The following is a 20,665-nucleotide window of genomic DNA, read 5'->3' as shown; positions in this document are numbered from 1 at the left end:
TTTTTTCAGTTTACACATTTTACACTTGGAAGTTACTGCTCGCAATAAAGTTAAAGATCTACCTTGCTGAGCCATTGTTTGTTCCATGCTCACGAAACCCGTTTACAGAGCCACCCGTAAGGTTGCATCCACAAAACAGGTCTGCAAAACTTTCTCTTCCAAGCCCTGTCTAAATTTCCTTACCACCAAGTAGCACCGCTCCGCCATAGGTGGCGCTTTTTTGTCATGGCTCATGCTGACATTGCATGACTATTTGCTGAGAGCTGTAGAATACATTTTACACGGCTTACAAAAATGGCAGCGCCGGGATGGGGTGGGTCTTGAGGGGGGCAACGCTGGCAGTCTTAAGGGTACGATTTCGGTGTGAGGCTTGGAAGCGTTTCCTGCACTTTTCCGAGGGGGTCATAGGGTCGTGGCGGATGTGGGGGAGCGGACGCAACTTTTGGGGGGTCTAACGCCGGGGGGCGAGTTTGGAAAACTAAGAAATTGGGGAAAAAACGGTAAAGTTCAGATTGACGGTCTGGTAGCACTTTATTTTGTACAAGGGTAACACGCGCGACGGGAAAACTGGTGTATTCGATCACTTTCCACGGAAAACTGATCGCGGCGACCTGCCCCCCACCCCCCGACTCCCGTCGACAGCACTTTTTTCTAGCGGAAAATGCGCCGGAACGGAGAATTTCGCGACACACAGATTTCAGGTCCAGACAGTGTGACCACCTTTGGGTTTAACGCAACAATAGGCGCTTTCTGGACATTTTCGCAAGGCGTTACGGGACATTATGCGTTTTTTCCAAGGTGGTCATTACAGTTTTACCATACTTTAAAAACCTGGACGGCCAAAAACGCCTTGCTTCAAGTACACAGTGGCTATCCGGTGGTGGCAGACCTGAACAACCTGGCCAATATCGTCGCCGCGACATGAAACACGTGCTGCAGTTCCTGCCCAATATGGTTTTCCGGGAGCACAATGCTCACCAGAAGCTGGAGCTGGCCTGGAGCGGGACGAGCCACTTTCTTGGCAGTGCCAAGAGGCGCGCTCCGGGACGCTGTGAGCCGCCGGTTTGCTATATGCTCGACGCCGTTCGACCTGAGGGTGGCGAACAACGGAGTCCTGGAGACCACCAGGGCTGGCAAGGCAGCTCTAAAAAAATTTGTACAACCAGTTAGAAAAGGAAGTCAAAGCGGAGAGGAACCCTTCCAGCAAGGAAGTCGCCGCCGTGTTTTCGCTGTAGCAACAGGCTTATGGACTCCATCCTGGGAGGGGACCGAGCTGGCGACGCCTATAGTGTCATGTCAGACGGCACCGAAGCGGCAGAAGCAACCCACGAAGCAGAAGGCAATCAGCCTGCTAGTGTGAATCTTTTGGAGGAGGAGACGCCGACCAAGCGGACTGATCTTCGTCTTTGCCTCGAAAGGGGCAGCTCGACTGTGGCTCTTTATGAGCACCGACTGGGGTGTTTCTTTGAGAGGTACAACCACGAGTGCGGATGCGGCCGCCTAACCGTATTGCATTCCCAGATGGTTGGCCACCGCCGATTCCGCGGACTTGGGAGCAACATCATGGTAAAAGTTACGGGCGAAAGCATCGGGTAGCATTATAATATATAATAAATTAATTTTATATAACAAAACAACAATAACACCGAATATTTGCGGCTACACTTGTCACTCTCATTGTGCTTTTATTAGCTTAGGGGGAATGCGGCAGATTGAGCGAAATGGCTATATATGTATGGGACACACAATGTCCACTTTTCAGATGCGTCTCAATTTAATTCCACATTAAATTCCAAAATTAAAAATGTAGTCATAATAAAAAATAAATAAGGCAACCAATAAAAAAATTGTTAATATATATTGTTAAATATAAATTGTATTGTTTTTGAATTTCTTTGTTATCAGATACTCGCTGCAAAAAATGTTGCCTATTTAAAAGCGTAAAATATTATTTTTATTAAAAACAACCATAAACAACAACTAAATATGATAAAGTACCATAATTTTAAAACAAAAAAAGTAGCTGCTAATAATATTCCTCCTTTATTTGTATACCTCTTTTGAGTATTAATGAATTATTTAGGAATAAATTTGTTCTTACTTAGCCATCAAAATATCTATAGTAATTGAAAAGATAAAAGAAATCAATTTGGATTTATGCTCAAATTACTTGTGAACCGAACCATTTTTTTGTGATTTTTCCACAGTGCAATTATAACGGAATTCTTTTCTCATAGAATATTTATTTTCGGATATGACAATGTGCATTTGAACTGTACATACATCTTTCGCTTAAAGTAGTTTAAAAAGCAAAGAAAACGTAGTTTCGAGGAATCGGGCTAGACGGCAAATCGAACCAATTATTTTTAATCAGGACCCCAAATAATGAACGAAAATTTATCCTTATATTTTTATTATATGGACACACAAAGCGCGATATGTGTTTAACCAAATGAGTTGTCAGGCTGCTAGCACCAAAAATTTGTGTTTCAAATTTCTTTTCTTGAATCACTGAAATTACAGCATGAAAAACTACATTAACAACAGATTAATTTTTAATTTATGTGCTTTATTTTTAATTTTTAATATTGATTTTTTATTATTTTTCTGTTCATTTTCATTCGTATTTAACCCGACGATATACGCCAGCAGCGATGTATCATGAGTCTAAAAATGTATCAGTGATCAGTGACTATGTTGTTCTGCTGAACGCGACCATTGATTCAACCGAGAACACGATTCTTGTTTGAATTTTGCGCCCTTACGCGACATTTTGCAGCACTGAAGAACTAAATGGCTTACCTGCGCCAAAGAGTTTTTCAGCACTGGCCCCCCCAGGGATGGATTACTTAAAAATTTGGGAGTTTGAATAAAGTATACAGTTAAATTATTCGCTTAAAATTAGAGATTGTTTAAAGAATTTTCACAAGTATGAGAACTTCAGGATTACCAGCGCATACCACACGTAAAGAAAGTGAGCGTATTCCTTGTTCATGAGTCTCTCGCACTCACGCACACACACGTGCTATCTGCGCCTCCGCTCTTGAAATCGACGCGATTTGTTGTTGGCCGCAGTGCTTGTTTTGCTTATATTAGCAAGTGTGGAGTGCAAACCAAGAATCATTAGTCGCCGTGGCTTCGACGTGTCAGTTTGTAGTTCAGTTGAGTAATATTAACACTCAAATCGCGAAGTAAAGTAGCCCCAGAACGCAGTAAGAAGAAGAATACGAGCAAACACAACAGAATGGCGGAAAAAGTAAATGTGTGCATTGTGGGCTCCGGCAACTGGTGAGTGCATTTGCTCGGCCGTTAGCCGATGCACTTACATAATATTCTCTGATCTCTAATCTCTAACCTCCACTCCCACCTTCCACCCTATCCTTGCGCCCGCAGGGGTTCGGCCATAGCGAAAATCGTGGGCGCCAATGCGGCCGCTCTGCCGGAATTCGAGGAGCGGGTCACCATGTTCGTCTACGAGGAGCTGATTGAGGGCAAGAAGCTAACAGAGATAATCAACGAGACCCACGAAAACGTCAAGTACCTGAAAGGACACAAACTGCCCCCGAATGTGGTAAGTAGATTGGGCAATCCAATCCAACACCTTCGCTGCTTTCTGTTTGCCAAAAGCCAATTTACTGCCAAAGCTGGTGATTATGGCTTATGTAACTGCCTGGCGGGTTGTTAACAACCTGTGCTTACATAAAAGGCTACATGCCTTGATCTTGACCGTGCAGCGCCAAATTATCTAATCACTCGAATCCGCGTCTATTTTTACACCCCGCTCTCGCTCTCTTGCACTGTGCTCTTTGCTGCAATTTTCAGGGCCGTCACCTTCGCCGCTCTTCTTGGCACCCTCTTAAAAGAGAGCCCTGTGCCTTTGACGTAGGTCAAGGACGGTGGGCGTGCAATGGGCCACCCTCATTGTAGGGCATTTAAAGTTGCGTCAATATTCTATTAGCCGATAAGCAGGCGATCCACTTCAAATGGGTGCGTTCCTACACATGTACGTGCTCCACAAAGCACTCGAAATGTTCTGTTTGCCGATTATAGATAAGCGCAAATGGTCCGGTTGATAAAGTCCATCCATAAGCCCCAGAGATGCGGCACTAGCTTATCCCCGTCTAATTTCTCAACTTGCCCTGTAAACAGCCTGTTTGGCGGCTATAATTTCTCACTTTGCTTAGGAAAAAACCTGTGTGACAAACATACAATCGTATAATAGAGCCATGCGTTGGCGGCATGGATTGATAAACGTGAAAAACAAAATCCAAACAACACTTTTCAGAGACTTCTATCCGCGACGTTTGTTTGTCACTATAATTTACACACAGAAATATATATTCGGAAATTTTGGCAGACTTTCAGAAACCTGCAACTGTGGTGAGGGGGAATCAAAACAACAGAAAAACCAAAAAAATGAGTGAGGCTGAAATTCTATAAGCAACGATCGAGACCAATGTCAGATATGCAAAAAAATATGCAAAGGCAATGCAAATGTGTCAGCAAGTTAATAGGTTTGCAACAAAGGAAAACAAAAAACAAACTTTAATTTTGTTTATTTTCAAATGTGTACTTATGTATGTACCATAGGTGGTAAAAAACATTTGTATACCCCTTCATTATTATTATACTATTATCAGAACTTTATATTGCATTTTAGAATACTTTTCCTTCTCAAGTTCTCAGTCTGAGTTCAGAAAATTGGTTTAAAAGTCTAATTTTTCTTTTGTTCTGCCATAGGTCCAATCGACTTAGTTAACATTGCACGGTAAATAGTACGATAGTGTCATAAACATGATAATAACGATTGTTCAAGCAAAGCCAAAAACTTAAAATAAAATCTTTAATTAAAATGTAAAAAAATGTATGTATGTATTAAAGAAATTGTTATGTTTTCGAGAAATAGCGATAAGCATTTTTGCACAGCATTACTAAACATTTATGTATTTTAACTTGACCTTTTAAAATTTTTAGTTGATTGCCATCTGTTTTTACACTCATACCACCATCCGGCAAAGCGAAAAACAAAAACAAATTATGTAGGTAATAAAAACTCATTTTGAATGCGACAAACAGGTTGACATGCCAGCATGGCGATATAGCAAACAATATAAAGTATAAAGTCAAACATATCAAGCTTAGCAAATCAACGCACAATAGTCTAGACATCGGTGAAACGAGCCTCCAAAAGTTGGAGTAGAACACGAGCAAGGAAAATGATTTCCTCGATCCGCCTGCTGTTCCCTTCATTCAACCTTCAGCTTATCGGAGTTTTATTTTTATGATTTTTTGCTGTTCTCTTATCACACTAATTAGTAATTTTACTTTTTGCCCCTATCCACAGGTTGCCGTGCCCGACCTGGTTGAGGCCGCGAAGAATGCCGACATTCTGATCTTCGTGGTGCCCCATCAGTTTATCCCCAACTTCTGCAAACAGCTCCTAGGCAAAATCAAGCCCAATGCCATTGCTATCTCCCTGATCAAGGGCTTCGATAAAGCCGAGGGCGGTGGCATCGATCTAATTTCGCATATCATCACGCGTCACCTGAAGGCAAGTCGCCGTCACATACCTGAAACTGTTAAAAAATGTAATCTATTTGTGACTTTCCCGTAGATCCCATGCGCCGTGTTGATGGGCGCCAACCTTGCCAACGAGGTGGCCGAGGGAAACTTCTGCGAGACGACCATCGGATGCACGGACAAGAAGTACGGCAAGGTGCTCCGCGATCTCTTCCAGGCTAATCACTTCCGCGTAGTGGTTGTTGACGACGCTGACGCCGTGGAGGTCTGCGGTGCCCTGAAGAACATCGTGGCCTGCGGCGCGGGCTTCGTTGATGGCCTGAAGCTGGGGGATAACACAAAGGCAGCTGTCATCCGACTCGGCCTCATGGAAATGATTCGCTTCGTGGACGTCTTCTACCCTGGAAGTAAGCTGTCCACTTTCTTCGAGAGCTGTGGTGTGGCAGATCTGATCACGACGTGTTACGGTGAGTATTCATAGGCGAGTAAAGTAGTCAGGACAAACAATCGTAATTTTGGAACTTAGTAAATACTTTTATTTAATATGCAAAAACCAATAGTTTATTAATAGTTTGAAACTCAATTCGCCTTCACGCTTTGTGTTCATAAGTAGTTTAAAAGAAAAAGGCAACTTACAATATTGGGCCATGTAAATAAATAACTACTTTTACCATTTTAATTTACTACACTTTTATCCGCCACTAGTAACTCCCATTTCCTAAAGTCTTTATTTACTTTTTATATTTAACTTCAAAATAAGCCTACTTTTTCAATTAGGTTCAATTTAAATTGGATAAGACACTCACCAAAAATGAAGTAGTTTGTTTAACTCTATTTTGAAGGTATATATATGACCATATAAATGTTAGTCTTTGATTTACCTAGAAGGCTATGTTTAGATAAACGAAGCATGACTTTTCTTATTAAAATCAATAAATATAGCTATTGAATAACTTTGAATATTTATTTCGCGCAGGTGGACGGAATCGCCGCGTCTCTGAAGCCTTTGTAACTTCCGGCAAAACTATTGAGGAGCTGGAGAAGGAAATGTTAAACGGTCAGAAGCTGCAGGGCCCACCCACTGCCGAGGAGGTCAACTACATGCTGAAGAACAAGGGACTAGAAGACAAGTACGACTGATCTTATAAGACAATGTTGTTCAAAATAAATAACTAATCTCCATCGATTGCAGATTCCCCCTGTTCACGGCTATCCACAAAATATGCACAAATCAGCTTAAGCCTAAAGATTTAATTGATTGCATACGCAATCACCCTGAGCATATGTAAGTGTTTCGTTTGTTGTTTGCGCTCGTTTATCCTGTTATCCCGATTGCCTTCCCAAAAATACCCCGAATATAACTTTTGCTTTGTATTCTCACCGTTTACTTTTGATTTATTTTTATTTTCTTAAGTGGCATTTAAGTTAATCTTTCCACTAAACTAAGTTGTTTTTATTATTCTTGAATTGTTTCCCTATTTTACTGAATTAATACCTAAAATAAGTTGAACATTAACCTAATAAAAAGCTTAAGAATAAAACTCGAACCAAAATTCAAATTTTTTTCAAATTATACAAATTCGCATTCTATAAATAAATCACTCATTCCAATTCTCATCAGTGTCATTCATTTTCGATGTATTATTCAGCCATTCATTACGTTTCCTCCCGTAGTCATTCCCAATGCTTAAACACTTAATTTTCTTCCATTACAAATTAGTTTTCTCTCTTCTTTTTTTATTATTTTTCATAGGGATACGTCCATCATGCCGTCGCCAAAACTTTAAACTGTGTTACACCTAAACAAAATCAGTCAAATGTATATTGTAAATAATATGTCTACTTGCATATGTAGATCAAATCAACTCAAGTCATCCTCACCCACGCACATGAATCTGGCATTTCATATATGTGCATAAAGTCAGAGAAGTCGTTCCACGTCAACTACATTTCTTTTTTTGCACTTTTATTCGCAAGTGTTTTTCTGTGTAAAGTGTTTAAGTGTTAGATAAAACGAAGAATCAAAACAAAGTGTCATATTTGTTAAACTTAATTGGAATTGTTAAAATAAATATATAAATTAAATATGATTTTTTTACATGTGTATGTACCACTCAAAAGTGTTCCTCATTCATTTGACATTACAAAATAATTGGCAGCTTCAAATCGGCAAAAAGCAGTACGTATTGAAACTTCAAGGTTAATAATCTTTGCAATTTTCAGTTCATCAAGCACGGTTGTGTTTTTATAACAAAAGTATCTCTATTGCTATACATATACTGGTGAATCCTTTTCTATTAAATGATTACGTTTTCTATTTCACAGGCAAAATTTGTAAATCTCTATAGAAGCCGAGAAAGTTTTTAACATTTATATGCACCACAGAGAGTAAATGTATTTTTTCAGCACAGCTCCAACACTATTAATCTTTCGAGTCCATTAACTAACCGGCTGACTTTAAGGATTGTGTATATGTTAATGCATTAGTTAGCTTTTTATTTTTTATTCAAAACCACGCATATCCAATGAACCACGGAAGGAAACTAACAACAAACACCTAAGTCTGCTTTAATTTTAAAATTTAGTTTTTTTTAAATCCAAACTAGCCAAGAGAGAAGCGCAAGTACCTAAAAAATATATTGTAATTTTATGGCCACGAGTATTACAACGGTAATCGAAGGTAATGAAGAGAATCTTAGTCTAATTTTAATCGGACTGCGTAGATACTAGAATTAATTGAACACCAAAAGATCGATGCATAAATAAAAGCTGAGTAGTTAACTGGGTTGTTAAATTTTCGATGTCTCTTATCGTATTGACAATTATATGTGTAAAGTAATATTTCTAACACGACAACTTATGTTGTATGGTTAGCGGTAAAAGGTAGCGGACAAAATTCAAAAGGGTGTCAATGGAAAACTGTGTTATCAGGACGAAAGACTCGAGTTTCCTGTCGATTGCTTAACTCGATTATTCTGTCCACATTTTGCTGCGAAACATTGTCTTTATCCGACAGTTCTACTGGTGTTGATAGTAGTTAGTGTTGCCGAGCAATGGGTCAAAAATGTCCTATGACTATTACGTACATAAATAAATAAAAATTCACCAAAACTTCCACTAAACCCTACTTTTTATACCCTTGCAGAGGGTATTATAATTTCAGTCAAAAGTTTGCAACGCAGTGAAGGAGACATTTCCGACCCTATAAAGTATACAGTGGATCGCAGCTTATTTCGTGCAGTTACCTAAAAAAAGTTCAAGTCGTTATTCCAGCTAAACTAAGAAAGATAACAGAAAAATTTAAATGCAGTATTTTAAAAGGGAATATTAACTTGTTTATTAAATTAAAACGATTTCCTTAATCATAAAAACAAAATAGTTATTAAATAAAAACAAAATGTGCAGGCTTTTTTCATGCCGCAGCTTATTTCGTGCAGTTCATTCTTCTTAACTTATTATTTGTAATTTAAAAGCTAATATTTGGTATGTCCTCATTTCTGGTTCAGGACAGCTTTAAGACGATTTCCCAAGGAAGAAACTAACTTTTAAGTGGTTTCCACTGGATTTTTTGGCCATTCTTCCATAAGAACACTTTACATGTCGTTTTTGTTCGAAATCTTCCTCTTCCTTATAGCGATGTCCAATATTTCCCATAAATTTTTGATGACATTTAAGTCTGGAGACTGTGCTGGCGTTAAGACGGCATGAGGGCAGTTCCAGACAAGATAAACCTCCACAATTCCTGCTGAATGCTTCGGATCGTTGTCCTGGTAAAATCGAAATCGATCGCGTATGCCCAGTTTTTCAGCAGTTTGGAGCAGGTTTTCCTTATGAATCTGTAGGTACATCTTGGCCATCCATGATAACTTCAAAAAAAATTGAGGTTGCCCCGCCAGAAGCTGCCATACAGGCCCAAACTATAACATGACCCCCGCCATGCTTGACTGTAGCTTTTAAAAGTTTGTTTTCGAGCTCTTTATTAGGTCGCCGCCAAACATATTAAACCAAAAAGGTTACATTTTGACTCGTCTGCAAATAACACGTCATTCCAAAACGAAATCGGAAGAAGAATATGCTCCCTTGTTCCTAATACAGAGCTGGAAAGCAAACTCCTATAAGCTACGGTCAAGCATGGAGGGGGTCATGTTATGGTTTGGGCCTGTATGGCAGCTTCTGGCGGGGCAACCTCGATTTTTTTTGAAGTTATCATGGATGGCCAAGATGTACCTACAGATTCATAAGGAAAACCTGCTCCAAACTGCTGAAAAACTGGGCATACGCGATCGATTTCGATTTTACCAGGACAACGATCCGAAGCATTCAGCAGGAATTGTGGAGGTTTATCATGTCTGAAACTGCCCTCATGCCGTCATAACGCCAGCACAGTCTCCAGACTTAAATGTGATCAAAAATTTATGGGAAATATTGGACATCGCTATAAGGAAGAGGAAGATTTCGAACAAAAACGACATGTAAAGTGTTCTTATGGAAGAATGGCCAAAAATTCCAGTGGAAACCACTTAAAAGTTAGTTTCTTCCTTGGGAAATCGTCTTAAAGCTGTCCTGAACCAGAAATGAGGACATACCAAATATTAGCTTTTAAATTACAAATAATAAGTTAAGAAGAATGAACTGCACGAAATAAGCTGCGGCATGAAAAAAGCCTGCACATTTTGTTTTTATTTAATAACTATTTTGTTTTTACGACTAAGGAAATCGTTTTAATTTAATAAACAAGTTAATATTTCCTTTTAAAATACTGCATTTAAATTTTTCTGTTATCTTTCTTAGTTTAGCTGGAATAACGACTTGAACTTTTTTTAGGTAACTGCACGAAATAAGCTGCGATCCACTGTATATATTCTTGATCAGCATCACCAGGAGAGTCGATCTAGCCATGTCCGTCTGTCCGTCCGTCCGTTTCTACGCAAACTAGTCCCTCAGTTTTAAAGCTATCTGCTTAAAACTTTCCCAAAAGTTGTCTTTCTATTGCAGGTAGTATATATAAGCATATAGCTGCCATATAACTGAACGATCGGAAAAGCCATAACGTTGGTGTTTTTAAAGTTAGGAAGTTGGGATTTTCTATGGGATTTATTTTTGGCCAATCAATCCGACCTACCAAATTTCATAAGGATCGGCCGACTATATCCTATAGCTGCCATATAACTGAACGATTGGAAATGCCACAACTTTGGTGTTTTTAAAGTTAGGAAGTCGGGATTTTTTATTAGTGTTAAGAATGCATCCTATGAATAATTTTGGAGAATATAATTTACAGAATATTCTGCAAGGGTATTTCAACTTCGGCTCCGCCCGAAGTTAGCTTTCTTTTCTTGTTAAAAATCAAATAAAAGCAAGGCAAATAAAAATATTAATCGATTTTAAAGGCAAGGTCACTATGGCTAGTTGTATGGTTAGTGCTATTACTATATCAATGGTAACTAAGTAATATAGAAGAATGTTTTTTTTTAATTTTAAATCCTTGACTGAAACCGTGTAAAATTACCAAATGGAGAATATGTATATATTAACATGTTCAAAAACAACGAAATTCTGTGGGCTTGCATGTTATTTTCCCATTTATATTCTGATCTTTCCTTTGGCACCTACATATATTATAAAAACCGTACTTCTGAAATCCTTCAGGTGTCTTTATCACATATAATATGGGTGTAAAGCCTAGTATCAACGAAAACCGTACGCCACTCATGAGAGAGAGCGAGAGGCAAACAGCTGGCGTTCACTTTCCGTCGGGCCTTTTTTTCACGTCGGTCCCCTGATCGACGAAAAAAATACCAGAGCAAAATGTTTTTTAGGTCCAGAATGTACGAAAAACACAATAAAAGTGCAGCTATGAACTTTAAATAAGCAAATAAGCTAATCTTTAAAATAAGCGGCAGACTTGTCTTGCCAAGGTATTTGATAATATCTTTTAAAGGCTCTTTCACGCAAATACAATATTTGAATTTTAACTGCTTGTCAATAAACCCAGCTGATTGACAGTACGACCGTAGCATGCTTAAATCTGATGAACTCTCAAACTTTTGGTCACACTGGAAAGATTAAAGTTTTTACGCTAGCGTAATCGTTTTTCGATCTGGATACTAGGCTTGCACAGTAAATATCTTATAATCCCGTGCGGTTACACACATTTTTGGTAATACCCTAAATTACCCACCAGCCACATTAAGACCTTATGAACCATCTCGAAGGTGGATGGTACTCTGTGGGAATAGGCTATTATAGAACATTTGAAAATGGTATAATAGTATATTTTGAGAGCCGGGCGGTATATCTTATCGATAATTCCGTAGCACACTGGTCACACTGTTATTCTGCGATTGGCAAGAAGAAGAGGCATAACAAAAGTGTTTTTGCATTCTGAGAGTGGAATATTCCTACGCCCCAAATTGGCTAACAAACCCAGAGACGATAAATATTGCTATACACCTACCGTATATACATATAGTAAATCCAACTAAGCCACAATGTACATATAAGGCAGACGTTATCGAAGGTATTTAAGATAATGGCGTCATAAATATTTCCCTTTGTTGTTTTGATAGACTGCAAATATATTAGTTATGAAAATAGTGACTTGTGCCTAACGCATTTTGATGATCTGTCTTCGACTCATACATCTGCGGTTGTGAGTGAGCCTTGATAATAGCTAATGTTTCACTTTCGCAGCGAGTCATTCAGAGCAAGGAATACATTGGATGGGATAGAAGTGCAGCCTTAGAGGACGGAGCCATCACCATGGATCCGCAGAAAATTACAGAACTGGCCAGTTTGCTCCGTCAGAACGGCGACAAAATATTGAGCTCCGAGTTTACCTTGACGTTATCAGGTGAGAAAGCTAAAACTAAACGAAATAAAGACAGAGGTAGCGCGCAAAACGAAAAACATGCGGGTGCTGGCTGATGACTGGGCTTTATTACGAGCTGCCATTTCAAGTCCGATCCCTTATCGCTGCTTTCATCACCTTTTACTGCATAGGCTCCCTCCTGCGGGCACTGAACGACTCCTTCACCTTGATTGCGGACATTGAGATCGGATCCGGTGTATCCCACTTGCAGCTCCAGTCCTTTCAGGTGGTCAAGCCCATTAACGCGAAATCCAGCGTCTTCTCCGACCTGCAGTTAGTTCACGACTTTGTGCAGAAGACGACCCTGCTGAAGCTGACCTACTTCCCTAGCGAGCTACACTTCGATGGCGCCATCGACATAGCGAAATTCCGAGCCCTTCGGCGGCTCGAGGTGAACAAGATCAACATTTGCCAGGTGGTGGGTATCCAACCGCTGCGCAGCCAGCTACAGCACCTGATTTGTGTGAAAAGCTTGACTAGCGTAGACGACATAATCACACGCTGCGGCGGCGACAACTCCAACGGTTTTGTGTGGAACGAACTTCAGACGGCCGACTTCAGCTACAATAGTCTTCGCAGCGTGGACACCGCTCTGGAGTTCGCCCAACACTTGCAGCACCTGAACCTGCGGCACAACAAGCTTACCAGCGTCTCCGCTATCAAATGGCTGCCGCACCTGAAGACCCTGGACCTTAGCTACAACTGCCTCACGCACCTTCCGCAGTTCCACCTGGAGGCCTATAAGCGAATGCAGCTTCTGAATATTAGCAATAACTACGTAGAGGAGCTGCTGGACGTGGCAAAGCTGAACTCTTTAAGCAACCTGGATCTGTCCGACAACTGCCTGCTGGAGCACTCTCAACTTCTGCCCCTGAGTGCCTTGGTGTCCCTGACTATACTAAACCTGCAGGGCAATCCGCTAGCCTGCAATGCGAAACATCGGCAGGCCACAGCGCAGTATCTAAACAAGAACTCCGCATCGATAAAGTTTTTGTTAGACTTTGAGCCACTGTCCAAGGCGGAGAAGGCGCTGACGGGCAGTCAGAAATGGCGCTTCATAGGGCCGCACAACCATCGCCTGCCCAGAAGTAGCTCCTTGTCTATCAACAGCTCCAGCTCCATTAACACCAGCGAAGGCTCGAGCTTCGGTTCTCAGCGATCGGTGACAATAAGGGAAAATGATTACTTGGCAGAAGCAGAGCAGTCCATGGGAATGGAAACTTCGCAGTCCAGCAAGAGGCCAAGCTCAAAAAAGATTAGGACCGTGGATATAGAGGAAAACAGTGACACTGAGCCAGTCAACGCAGGTGTTCACACACCGAAACCTCTATCTGACACCGAAGAGGGAACCGATACTTCCCACCTGGAAACTAAGAAGCAAATTGAGGCCCTCCGTTCTACTTATGGCAATAAATGGTTGAAGACTGGTAATGCAGAGCTGTTGCTGGGTATCGACTCACCGCAGCCTACTGAACGGGAGCGTAGCGAGGCTCGCCAGCTTTTCAACGAGTTTCTGGGAGAATTTTCGGGATCATCTAAGGCGATAGTTGATTATCAAGCAGATTCTGAGCATCTCAACATTAGCTCGACTCCCACAAGCAGCGTTGTGTTGAGTACCACTTTTGACACCACCCTGACCCCTATTAAGTCGGATGCGAACGACGAAAGTGGGCTTAGTTTATACGAGACCTGTACTGAGGGAGAAGTGACAAATTACGTAAGCATTGCCAACACCACCGAGGATGTGTCGGAAAATTCGCGTCAAAAGCACAACGAGCTGTTGAGTCTTTATGCGAATAGCTCAAATGTTGGCCATGATGACGATCCGGGTAAGCCGTTCTCACCTCTTCAGTAATTCAATATCTAAAGTGATACTCCATTATTTCAGTATCCGAGGCAGAGTCCGACGAAGAAACCTATATTGTGTATCATGAACAAAAACCGAGCGAAGCTCTGTTCCTAACCATATCCTCGAACTTCATCCGCGAAAAGGATACTCTAACCGAACGGTGAGCATGAAACTATAAACCATCACTTTAATTTCATGATTTAAGTTTCCCTTCTACACCTTTTAATCCATTTCCAAATAGGACCAAAACCAAATGGAGTCTGAAAATACTGGAGTCATGCGAACGCTTAAAGTCCAATACGTTACGAATGAATTTCGACACGATGCGAAAGGATAAACAGGAGCGGATTTATTGTGTTGAGAATACATTGTGTCAGGTTAGTTACAAAAATTGTACCAATTTCCATCCGCACACCATAGGTGCGGTTAGTCTGGACTGACGTCAAAAGTTAACCCAATTGGTTATAAAAAGTGACTTTCTTTTGTTCCTATAAAGGCACTGGAAAAAAAGCTACGAGATATTCTCTCGCTGCGTGATCTGACCGAAATGAACATATCTATCTATCGCTGTGTGAATTGTCTCACTCAATTTACAATTGAGCAGAAAAGCAAGCGATATAAAACGAAGGGTACGTACAGGGCATAAAGTAAGAACTGGTTACATAAATTTGAAAAACACATTTTTTTAAGATTTGCGCTGTCCGGACTGTCGCAGCGAGTACGTGGCCGAAGTAACGGAGTTGTCCACCTCTTTAAACAAACCATCAGGGGAAGTGGTGGCCGAGCCCAAACTTTCTCCTGCCATGATTGTCGAGGAATTGCCCGTAGACCCATATGTTAAGACGATAAATAAGGAGGAAAGCAACAGCATTGGCAAGTCTTTGGCCAGTTTACTATTTTATATTAAACAAGCTCAAAAAAATTTGTACAAAATTTTTCTTTGTAGTTAATTTGATGGTTTAGCCTTTATTTGAGATTTGCTTTTGGTCTTTGTTGCATTTGGTTAATAATTTTAAGTTTGTGTTGGACATCATTGCCGTACATTAATTCCATTTTTATTTCTTTTTTATTTCTTTTGCATGCGAAATCGAAAATGGCAAAACCAATCTAACTTTTGTATATTTACATTGTTCTTTTGGACTTTTTCTCTCACCCACCAACCGACAACTATAAAATTGTTGTGATGTAAAAAAATTTATTAATATTTTAGTGGCCAACTACAGGCTTTCAACTGCTAAAAACACACCCAAGCGTAGGAGTTTGATGCAATCCACAAAAAGTTAATATGCCATTTGTATACTTTTTATTTTACTAAACAAACAATTTGCCTTTTGCTTTTGTTCTGTAATGTGAAGCAGCAGTTGGGCATGAAGCAATGAAAAGCTAACTTTGTAATAGATGTTGGATAAACAAAGGTCTTTTACATGTCTTACTTCTTAATTTTACAGTTTTCAACTTTGATACTTTAAATTACGTATTATTTGAAAGTATTACTAGATATAAGACATGTAAAATACAGCCAAAAATATGAAAATTTAAAAACTTAATTAAATTTTTAGAAAGTAATGCTGCTTCCGTTAAAAATAAATATAAGGTTAATAAAAGGACATCACTAATATATTAACATTATAGGTTCCGCCAATTCGCTAAACGAAAGCAGCTCTTGTTCGAAAATTACCAACTCGCAGAGCTCGTTTGACTCTAATCAGTCCGTAGTGGGCAGCTCAAACACTAATCGCGATCTAGAGTTTCGGGCGAACGAGAGTGATGTGGACATCATTTCCAATCCCAGCCAGTCCAGCATAGAGGTGCTGGATCCGAACTGCGTCCAAAACGCCAGTCGCAAGACCTCAGAAGAGCGTCGCATATCCCAGCTGCCGCATCTGGAGACGATTAACGATGAAATAGTGCAATCTAAAGGCTTCATCGAACGAGAGTTCGAACAGCTTCTGGCGGAGCAAGGTCTGCCTAAGGCACCTGCTGCTACCGAAACTTCATCTGTGCCCCAAATTCCGCTGACAGAGAGCAGTTCATCAGGATCCGTAACTGACAGCATTTGTACCACCTACGAGCAGCAGGGCATGGATGCTTCGCACATTCTGCCGAATTCGCCTCCCCCCGAGTTGGCAGGCAGTCAGATAAGTAGCTCAGAGGCGGATTCGAATAACCATTTAAAGAAAGCTGAAGAAGCTAGCCTCATACCATTTGCATCCGTCCTCCAATCAACAAACCTGCTAATGTCCAGTTCAAAAAAGATGATCGAGTCAGAAAGTAGCCTCTTAGGCCCTGAACCTTACAAGTTTAACTACAGCGACTTCAATAACATCGATCACCGCCTAAAGCTCTACTTCTACCAGTGCAAGTTCAAGGAGGAAGCCGAGCACTTTAAGTGGCTAGCCAAGGGGCATATATATAACGAGCAGACCCAGGCCCTGGCAGAAGGACTCGTGGTGATGTCAAACTGCAAGTGCTATTTAATGGAGGCGTTTGCAGTACCCCAAGACGACGTGGCCAAGTGGCTACGGCAAGTCGTCAGTGTGTCTGTGAATCGGTTGGTGACGATTGAGCTGCTGCCCTGGAAACTGGGACTGTCTTTCACCCTACGAGATTGGGGAGGATTTTCATTGCTGTTGCACGACATGCTCAGAACCGATAATTTACTTCTTTACTTGCAACGTGAGAAAACTTAACGCTTGATACTTTTTTGTGAAAAATAATGTTTTTTTTTTTTAGATAATCCTCTGGAAGTCCAATGCAAACTGAGTCAACAACCATCGCCCACACTTAGCAATCATTTGCAGACCATAGCATCCGAGCCAGTTAAGATGTGCTCCCTGCTTCCCAGCTGTCAATGGATTTGTGAACACGAGAAGAGCAGCTTTGAACCCTGTCTACTTCTAATCACGGAGTCACACTTGTACATCTTAGGAAATGGCATATTCTCCTGGCTATCGAACAAAATTCAGAAAAAGTCAATTTATCAAGAATTAAGTCTTAACCAGCCCTTAAGTAATTTGGTGGACGTGGAACGTATCACAGACCATAAGTATGTAATTAACTTTATCGATGAGACGCAAAACAAGACCGAGATCTGGCAGTTGATGTTCGAGACGCATGAAAACGCCGCGTATTGTCTAAATGTTATTGGACAAGGGTGGAAGCAGCTGTTTGGTGTGCCATTCAGCATTTCTGGAACGTAGTATAGCTCTCTAGCCTTCCCTCGGCTACTAGTAAGGGTTACCTTGCATCAGAAAAGAAAAGTTTATTGTGCAAAATCTAGAATTGTTGATCTTTATTGACTATGTTATTTAATGTCAAATTAGTTTTATTAACTTATCCTACGCATATGAAGGGTAAGGTGTAGAATAGGTTTTAAGTAATCAGAAATGGTGCTGACCAACGAAATAAATATAAATAGTTATAATATAATGGTTTTTTCTTAAAACCCTGTAATATATTCAAATTATAAAAAAAAAAGTTGTCCTTTTTCAATTTCTATACCCTTTCAGAGGGTATCATATAGCTCCCATAGAAACAATCGGGGAAAAAAAAATTGAAAAAATTCTTCCTGCCTTTTAGGACTTGCCTGCGGTTTTTCATTTTTGGGTTTAACAGTTTAAAAATAATGTCACGAAAAAGTGTCCAGGGTCCTTGCTCAGCAACCTCCTACTTTGTTTTTGGTAATTAAATAAATTATTAAGTAATTAGATCGCTCCAAAAATAAAATCGGATTTCTTATACACTTTTTCAAATAGTTTTGTTTAGAATGTTGGCCTATTAATCTCGCTACGGCACGAGTTTCAGTTAAATATTTTATAAATAATTTTTCTGCCTCCAGTTTCTGATTTATCACTTTGCCAAAATATCATAAGATTTTCATAGGCTTTTGGTAGATCCAAGTTGTTTATTCAAACTCAATATCAACTAAAATAAATATGAAGGCTTAAACATATTTACTTACTCTTTACTTACATTTAGAACCATCCTTTTTGGTACAACTTAAGGAGTTCTCGTGAATAGGAAGAAATTAAAATAAATTCACAAATTACCGGAAGTCTTGGGAATATTTAGACAAAAAATCTGCAAACATTGTCAGCGCCTATGCAGATGATATGGAAAACGTCAAATTGTTTTTCACATCATTTAAAATTGCCTAATAAAATAAAGATGCTTGTAGCAGTCTTCTTTTGTTTCAAACCATAAACCTTAAGAAAATCTAGGGCCTCTTGACCGAATTTTCTACAGGCCTAAAAGGTAGTGAGAAGACATCAGTGAGTCATAAATTATATATATATGTATATTTGATCAGCATTATCATGTGATGTTATTGGGCATATCCTGTCTAACCCTATTTAGGCAAACTAGTATCTCGGCTCTTAAGCTATCTACTTGGTAATTTCAAGTACTTCTTTCTATAGCTGAAAAGCGGACCACTAAACCTATTTTCATGAATTTTGTCACACGATACGGTTATGATACGGATTAATTATTTTATAAGCGTACAACATTTAAACTATGTTTTTCACAGAAAAAAAAATTAAATGAGCCGTTTGCAGCAAAGCTCCTTAGACGCCTCCCAGAAAAATGTTTTGCGGTGAAAAAATTAAAAAAAAATTGTTTATTAGTTAAGATGTTTCTAAAGGTAACTAAGTTAAGTTTTTTTATTTAATTTTTGGATTTTTGGTAACACTTTAAAGTCAAAAACGTGAATTTAGCCTAAAAATTCGATATATTTTTTATTATAAAATGAAAAATAATCATTAAAAAAAACATTGGTGTCTGTACCTGAGGAATTAGGTACAGAAATAGTGTGCAAAATTTCAAAACGATTCGTCCAGTATATGTTGCAGGATCGTGTTCAGCGTCTTTGAAATGGCAACTTTTAAGAAGAGTGTTTACAGTTTTAGACACCAAAAAATCGAATACAAAACGAGCTAGCTCACCTACGTTCAACTACCTATAGGATCGGAAGTTTTACTCGGATCAATCTAAAATTTTAACGCAAAATTTTAACGCAATTTTAATGCATCCAGAAAAAAAAACAAATAGGCAAACAAAAATTTAAATACCATACCCCCTTAATAAAATTGTGTGTATCGTGTAGTTGTGGTTGAGAATGATTAATAGTATTTGTCAATAATTTGTAGTAATATTATATTTATGGGTATCTTGTAAATGAGATTCCAATTCCAATTAAGCCTTACTATATGCCTTGCATTTATATTTTGATGAGATTTTTGTATATTGAATTTTAAATAATTCTGAGCCTTATTACCCCAAGCTACGCATCTCGTCTTTTAAATAATTTATTACTTATCGCCCAGCTGTTCTGCGATCCAGTCCAGATGTTCTTCCTTAAAGCGAGGATCTGCCATGGTAAGAGCCGTAGACTTGGAGCTATAGTAATAGAAAACCGACACTGCAACGGGGGGTGAGAATATTAAGATAAGTGTAGAAGGAATGTTTCCGGAACTCACTTATGCGTTGTCCCACTGATAAAGCAATCAGACCCAATGGCCAATTCTGACCATGATGGTATTGGTAGATGATCCAGAAGTGCTGGGAGGCAGACAGTAGGAAGTAAATGGTAGTGCTGGCCATGAAGAGCTTGCAGTTCCGAAGAATTATGTGGGAGGCGCCCACTTGGTACACACAGGTTGAGTGTAGAGCCAGAGTGAAAAGCAGGTACTCCGCAATGATCAGAGCGTCCTGGGTGCTGTGATACCTTGGTGCGGTCAGTAAACGAAATCCGTCGTCCTATCGATACTCACACAAAGAAAAATATTGCTGACTGCAATCGGTTTCTAGCCAGCGCCGGTCCAAACGAGTTGAAGGCTAGATCAACTCCCAACAGGGTGAGCTGGAGCATGAGCACCCAGGAGTAGCGTCGCAGAGTTAGTTTCATAGCGGGATCTTAATGCCGACCAAGTGCTTGCGTTGTCAGTTTGTTTTTGTTGAGCCTTACAGTGCAGGGTTTGTTGTGTCCTTCGTCCTGGTGACGTCAAACGTACCGCCACGGTCATGCGCCCTGCCCGTCTTACCAATAGTTTATCGATACAGAAATATCTGTCGAAAGACATAAGGGCTGACTGTTATAAAACTACTATATAACTCTCAAATTGGAAAAAAGTGTATTAAAAGATTATAAATCACAATTATGTTCGAAGTTTTCTGTAGATCTGGTATTTCCGATATTTCAAATTTAACAAAATCATCTTTTTTTAAGGTCACACAGAAATAAAAAATTGAAAATGTGTTTCAGCTTTTAAAAATCAAACGAAAAAATATTTTCTTCACATCCTTTTTTAACATGCGAAAATTTGATATATTTACTATTTTTAAATTACTCATAAGATGCATTCTTAATACTTAATACACACACCCTTCGTTTCTTTGCACGCAGTCGGAACGGCCGGGGTCGGCCG

The 20,665-nt window shown here is 39.7% G+C and overlaps 3 protein-coding genes across 5 annotated transcripts; 2 read left to right on the top strand and 1 right to left on the bottom strand.

Moving 5' to 3' along the window:
* The first annotated feature begins 2,855 nt into the window (after nt 1–2,855).
* LOC108042109 (glycerol-3-phosphate dehydrogenase [NAD(+)], cytoplasmic) lies at nt 2,856–8,314 on the top strand. 2 transcript variants are annotated; one of them, XM_017120240.2, is made up of 7 exons: nt 2,856–3,288; nt 3,394–3,571; nt 5,345–5,551; nt 5,615–5,987; nt 6,497–6,650; nt 6,713–6,805; nt 7,846–8,314. In XM_017120240.2, the coding sequence occupies exons 1-7, from the start codon at nt 3,245–3,247 to the stop codon at nt 7,856–7,858; spliced, it is 1,062 nt and encodes a 353-aa protein (XP_016975729.1). In that variant the 5' UTR covers nt 2,856–3,244; the 3' UTR covers nt 7,859–8,314. The 2 variants fall into 2 exon arrangements, with proteins under 2 accessions (XP_016975729.1, XP_016975728.1); XM_017120239.2 differs by lacking the exon at nt 7,846–8,314 and adding an exon at nt 7,274–7,610.
* A 3,540-nt stretch (nt 8,315–11,854) lies between these two features.
* LOC108038573 (serine/threonine-protein kinase 11-interacting protein) lies at nt 11,855–17,664 on the top strand. Of its 2 annotated transcripts, XM_017115402.2 has the most exons (10): nt 11,855–12,040; nt 12,214–12,373; nt 12,523–14,220; nt 14,280–14,400; nt 14,482–14,617; nt 14,737–14,869; nt 14,931–15,113; nt 15,451–15,519; nt 15,873–16,916; nt 16,974–17,664. In XM_017115402.2, exons 2-10 carry the CDS (start codon nt 12,283–12,285, stop codon nt 17,438–17,440), a joined length of 3,942 nt encoding a protein of 1,313 aa, XP_016970891.1. In that variant the 5' UTR covers nt 11,855–12,040; nt 12,214–12,282; the 3' UTR covers nt 17,441–17,664. The 2 variants fall into 2 exon arrangements, with proteins under 2 accessions (XP_016970891.1, XP_016970892.1); XM_017115403.2 differs by lacking the exon at nt 15,451–15,519.
* Nucleotides 17,665–18,842: 1,178 nt separating this feature from the next.
* LOC108044148 (transmembrane protein 138) lies at nt 18,843–20,277 on the bottom strand. Its single transcript, XM_017123040.2, has 3 exons — nt 20,012–20,277; nt 19,718–19,956; nt 18,843–19,659 (listed from the first exon to the last, which is right to left on the bottom strand). Exons 1-3 carry the CDS (start codon nt 20,143–20,145, stop codon nt 19,550–19,552), a joined length of 483 nt encoding a protein of 160 aa, XP_016978529.1. The 5' UTR covers nt 20,146–20,277; the 3' UTR covers nt 18,843–19,549.
* Nucleotides 20,278–20,665: the final 388 nt, after the last annotated feature.

Source organism: Drosophila rhopaloa, unplaced genomic scaffold (assembly GCF_018152115.1).
Source record: "Drosophila rhopaloa isolate 14029-0021.01 unplaced genomic scaffold, ASM1815211v1 contig_2, whole genome shotgun sequence".
NCBI lineage: Eukaryota > Metazoa > Arthropoda > Insecta > Diptera > Drosophilidae > Drosophila > Drosophila rhopaloa.
Note: the sequence above shows the minus strand (reverse complement) of the source record. Positions and strands in the feature narration are given on the sequence as shown.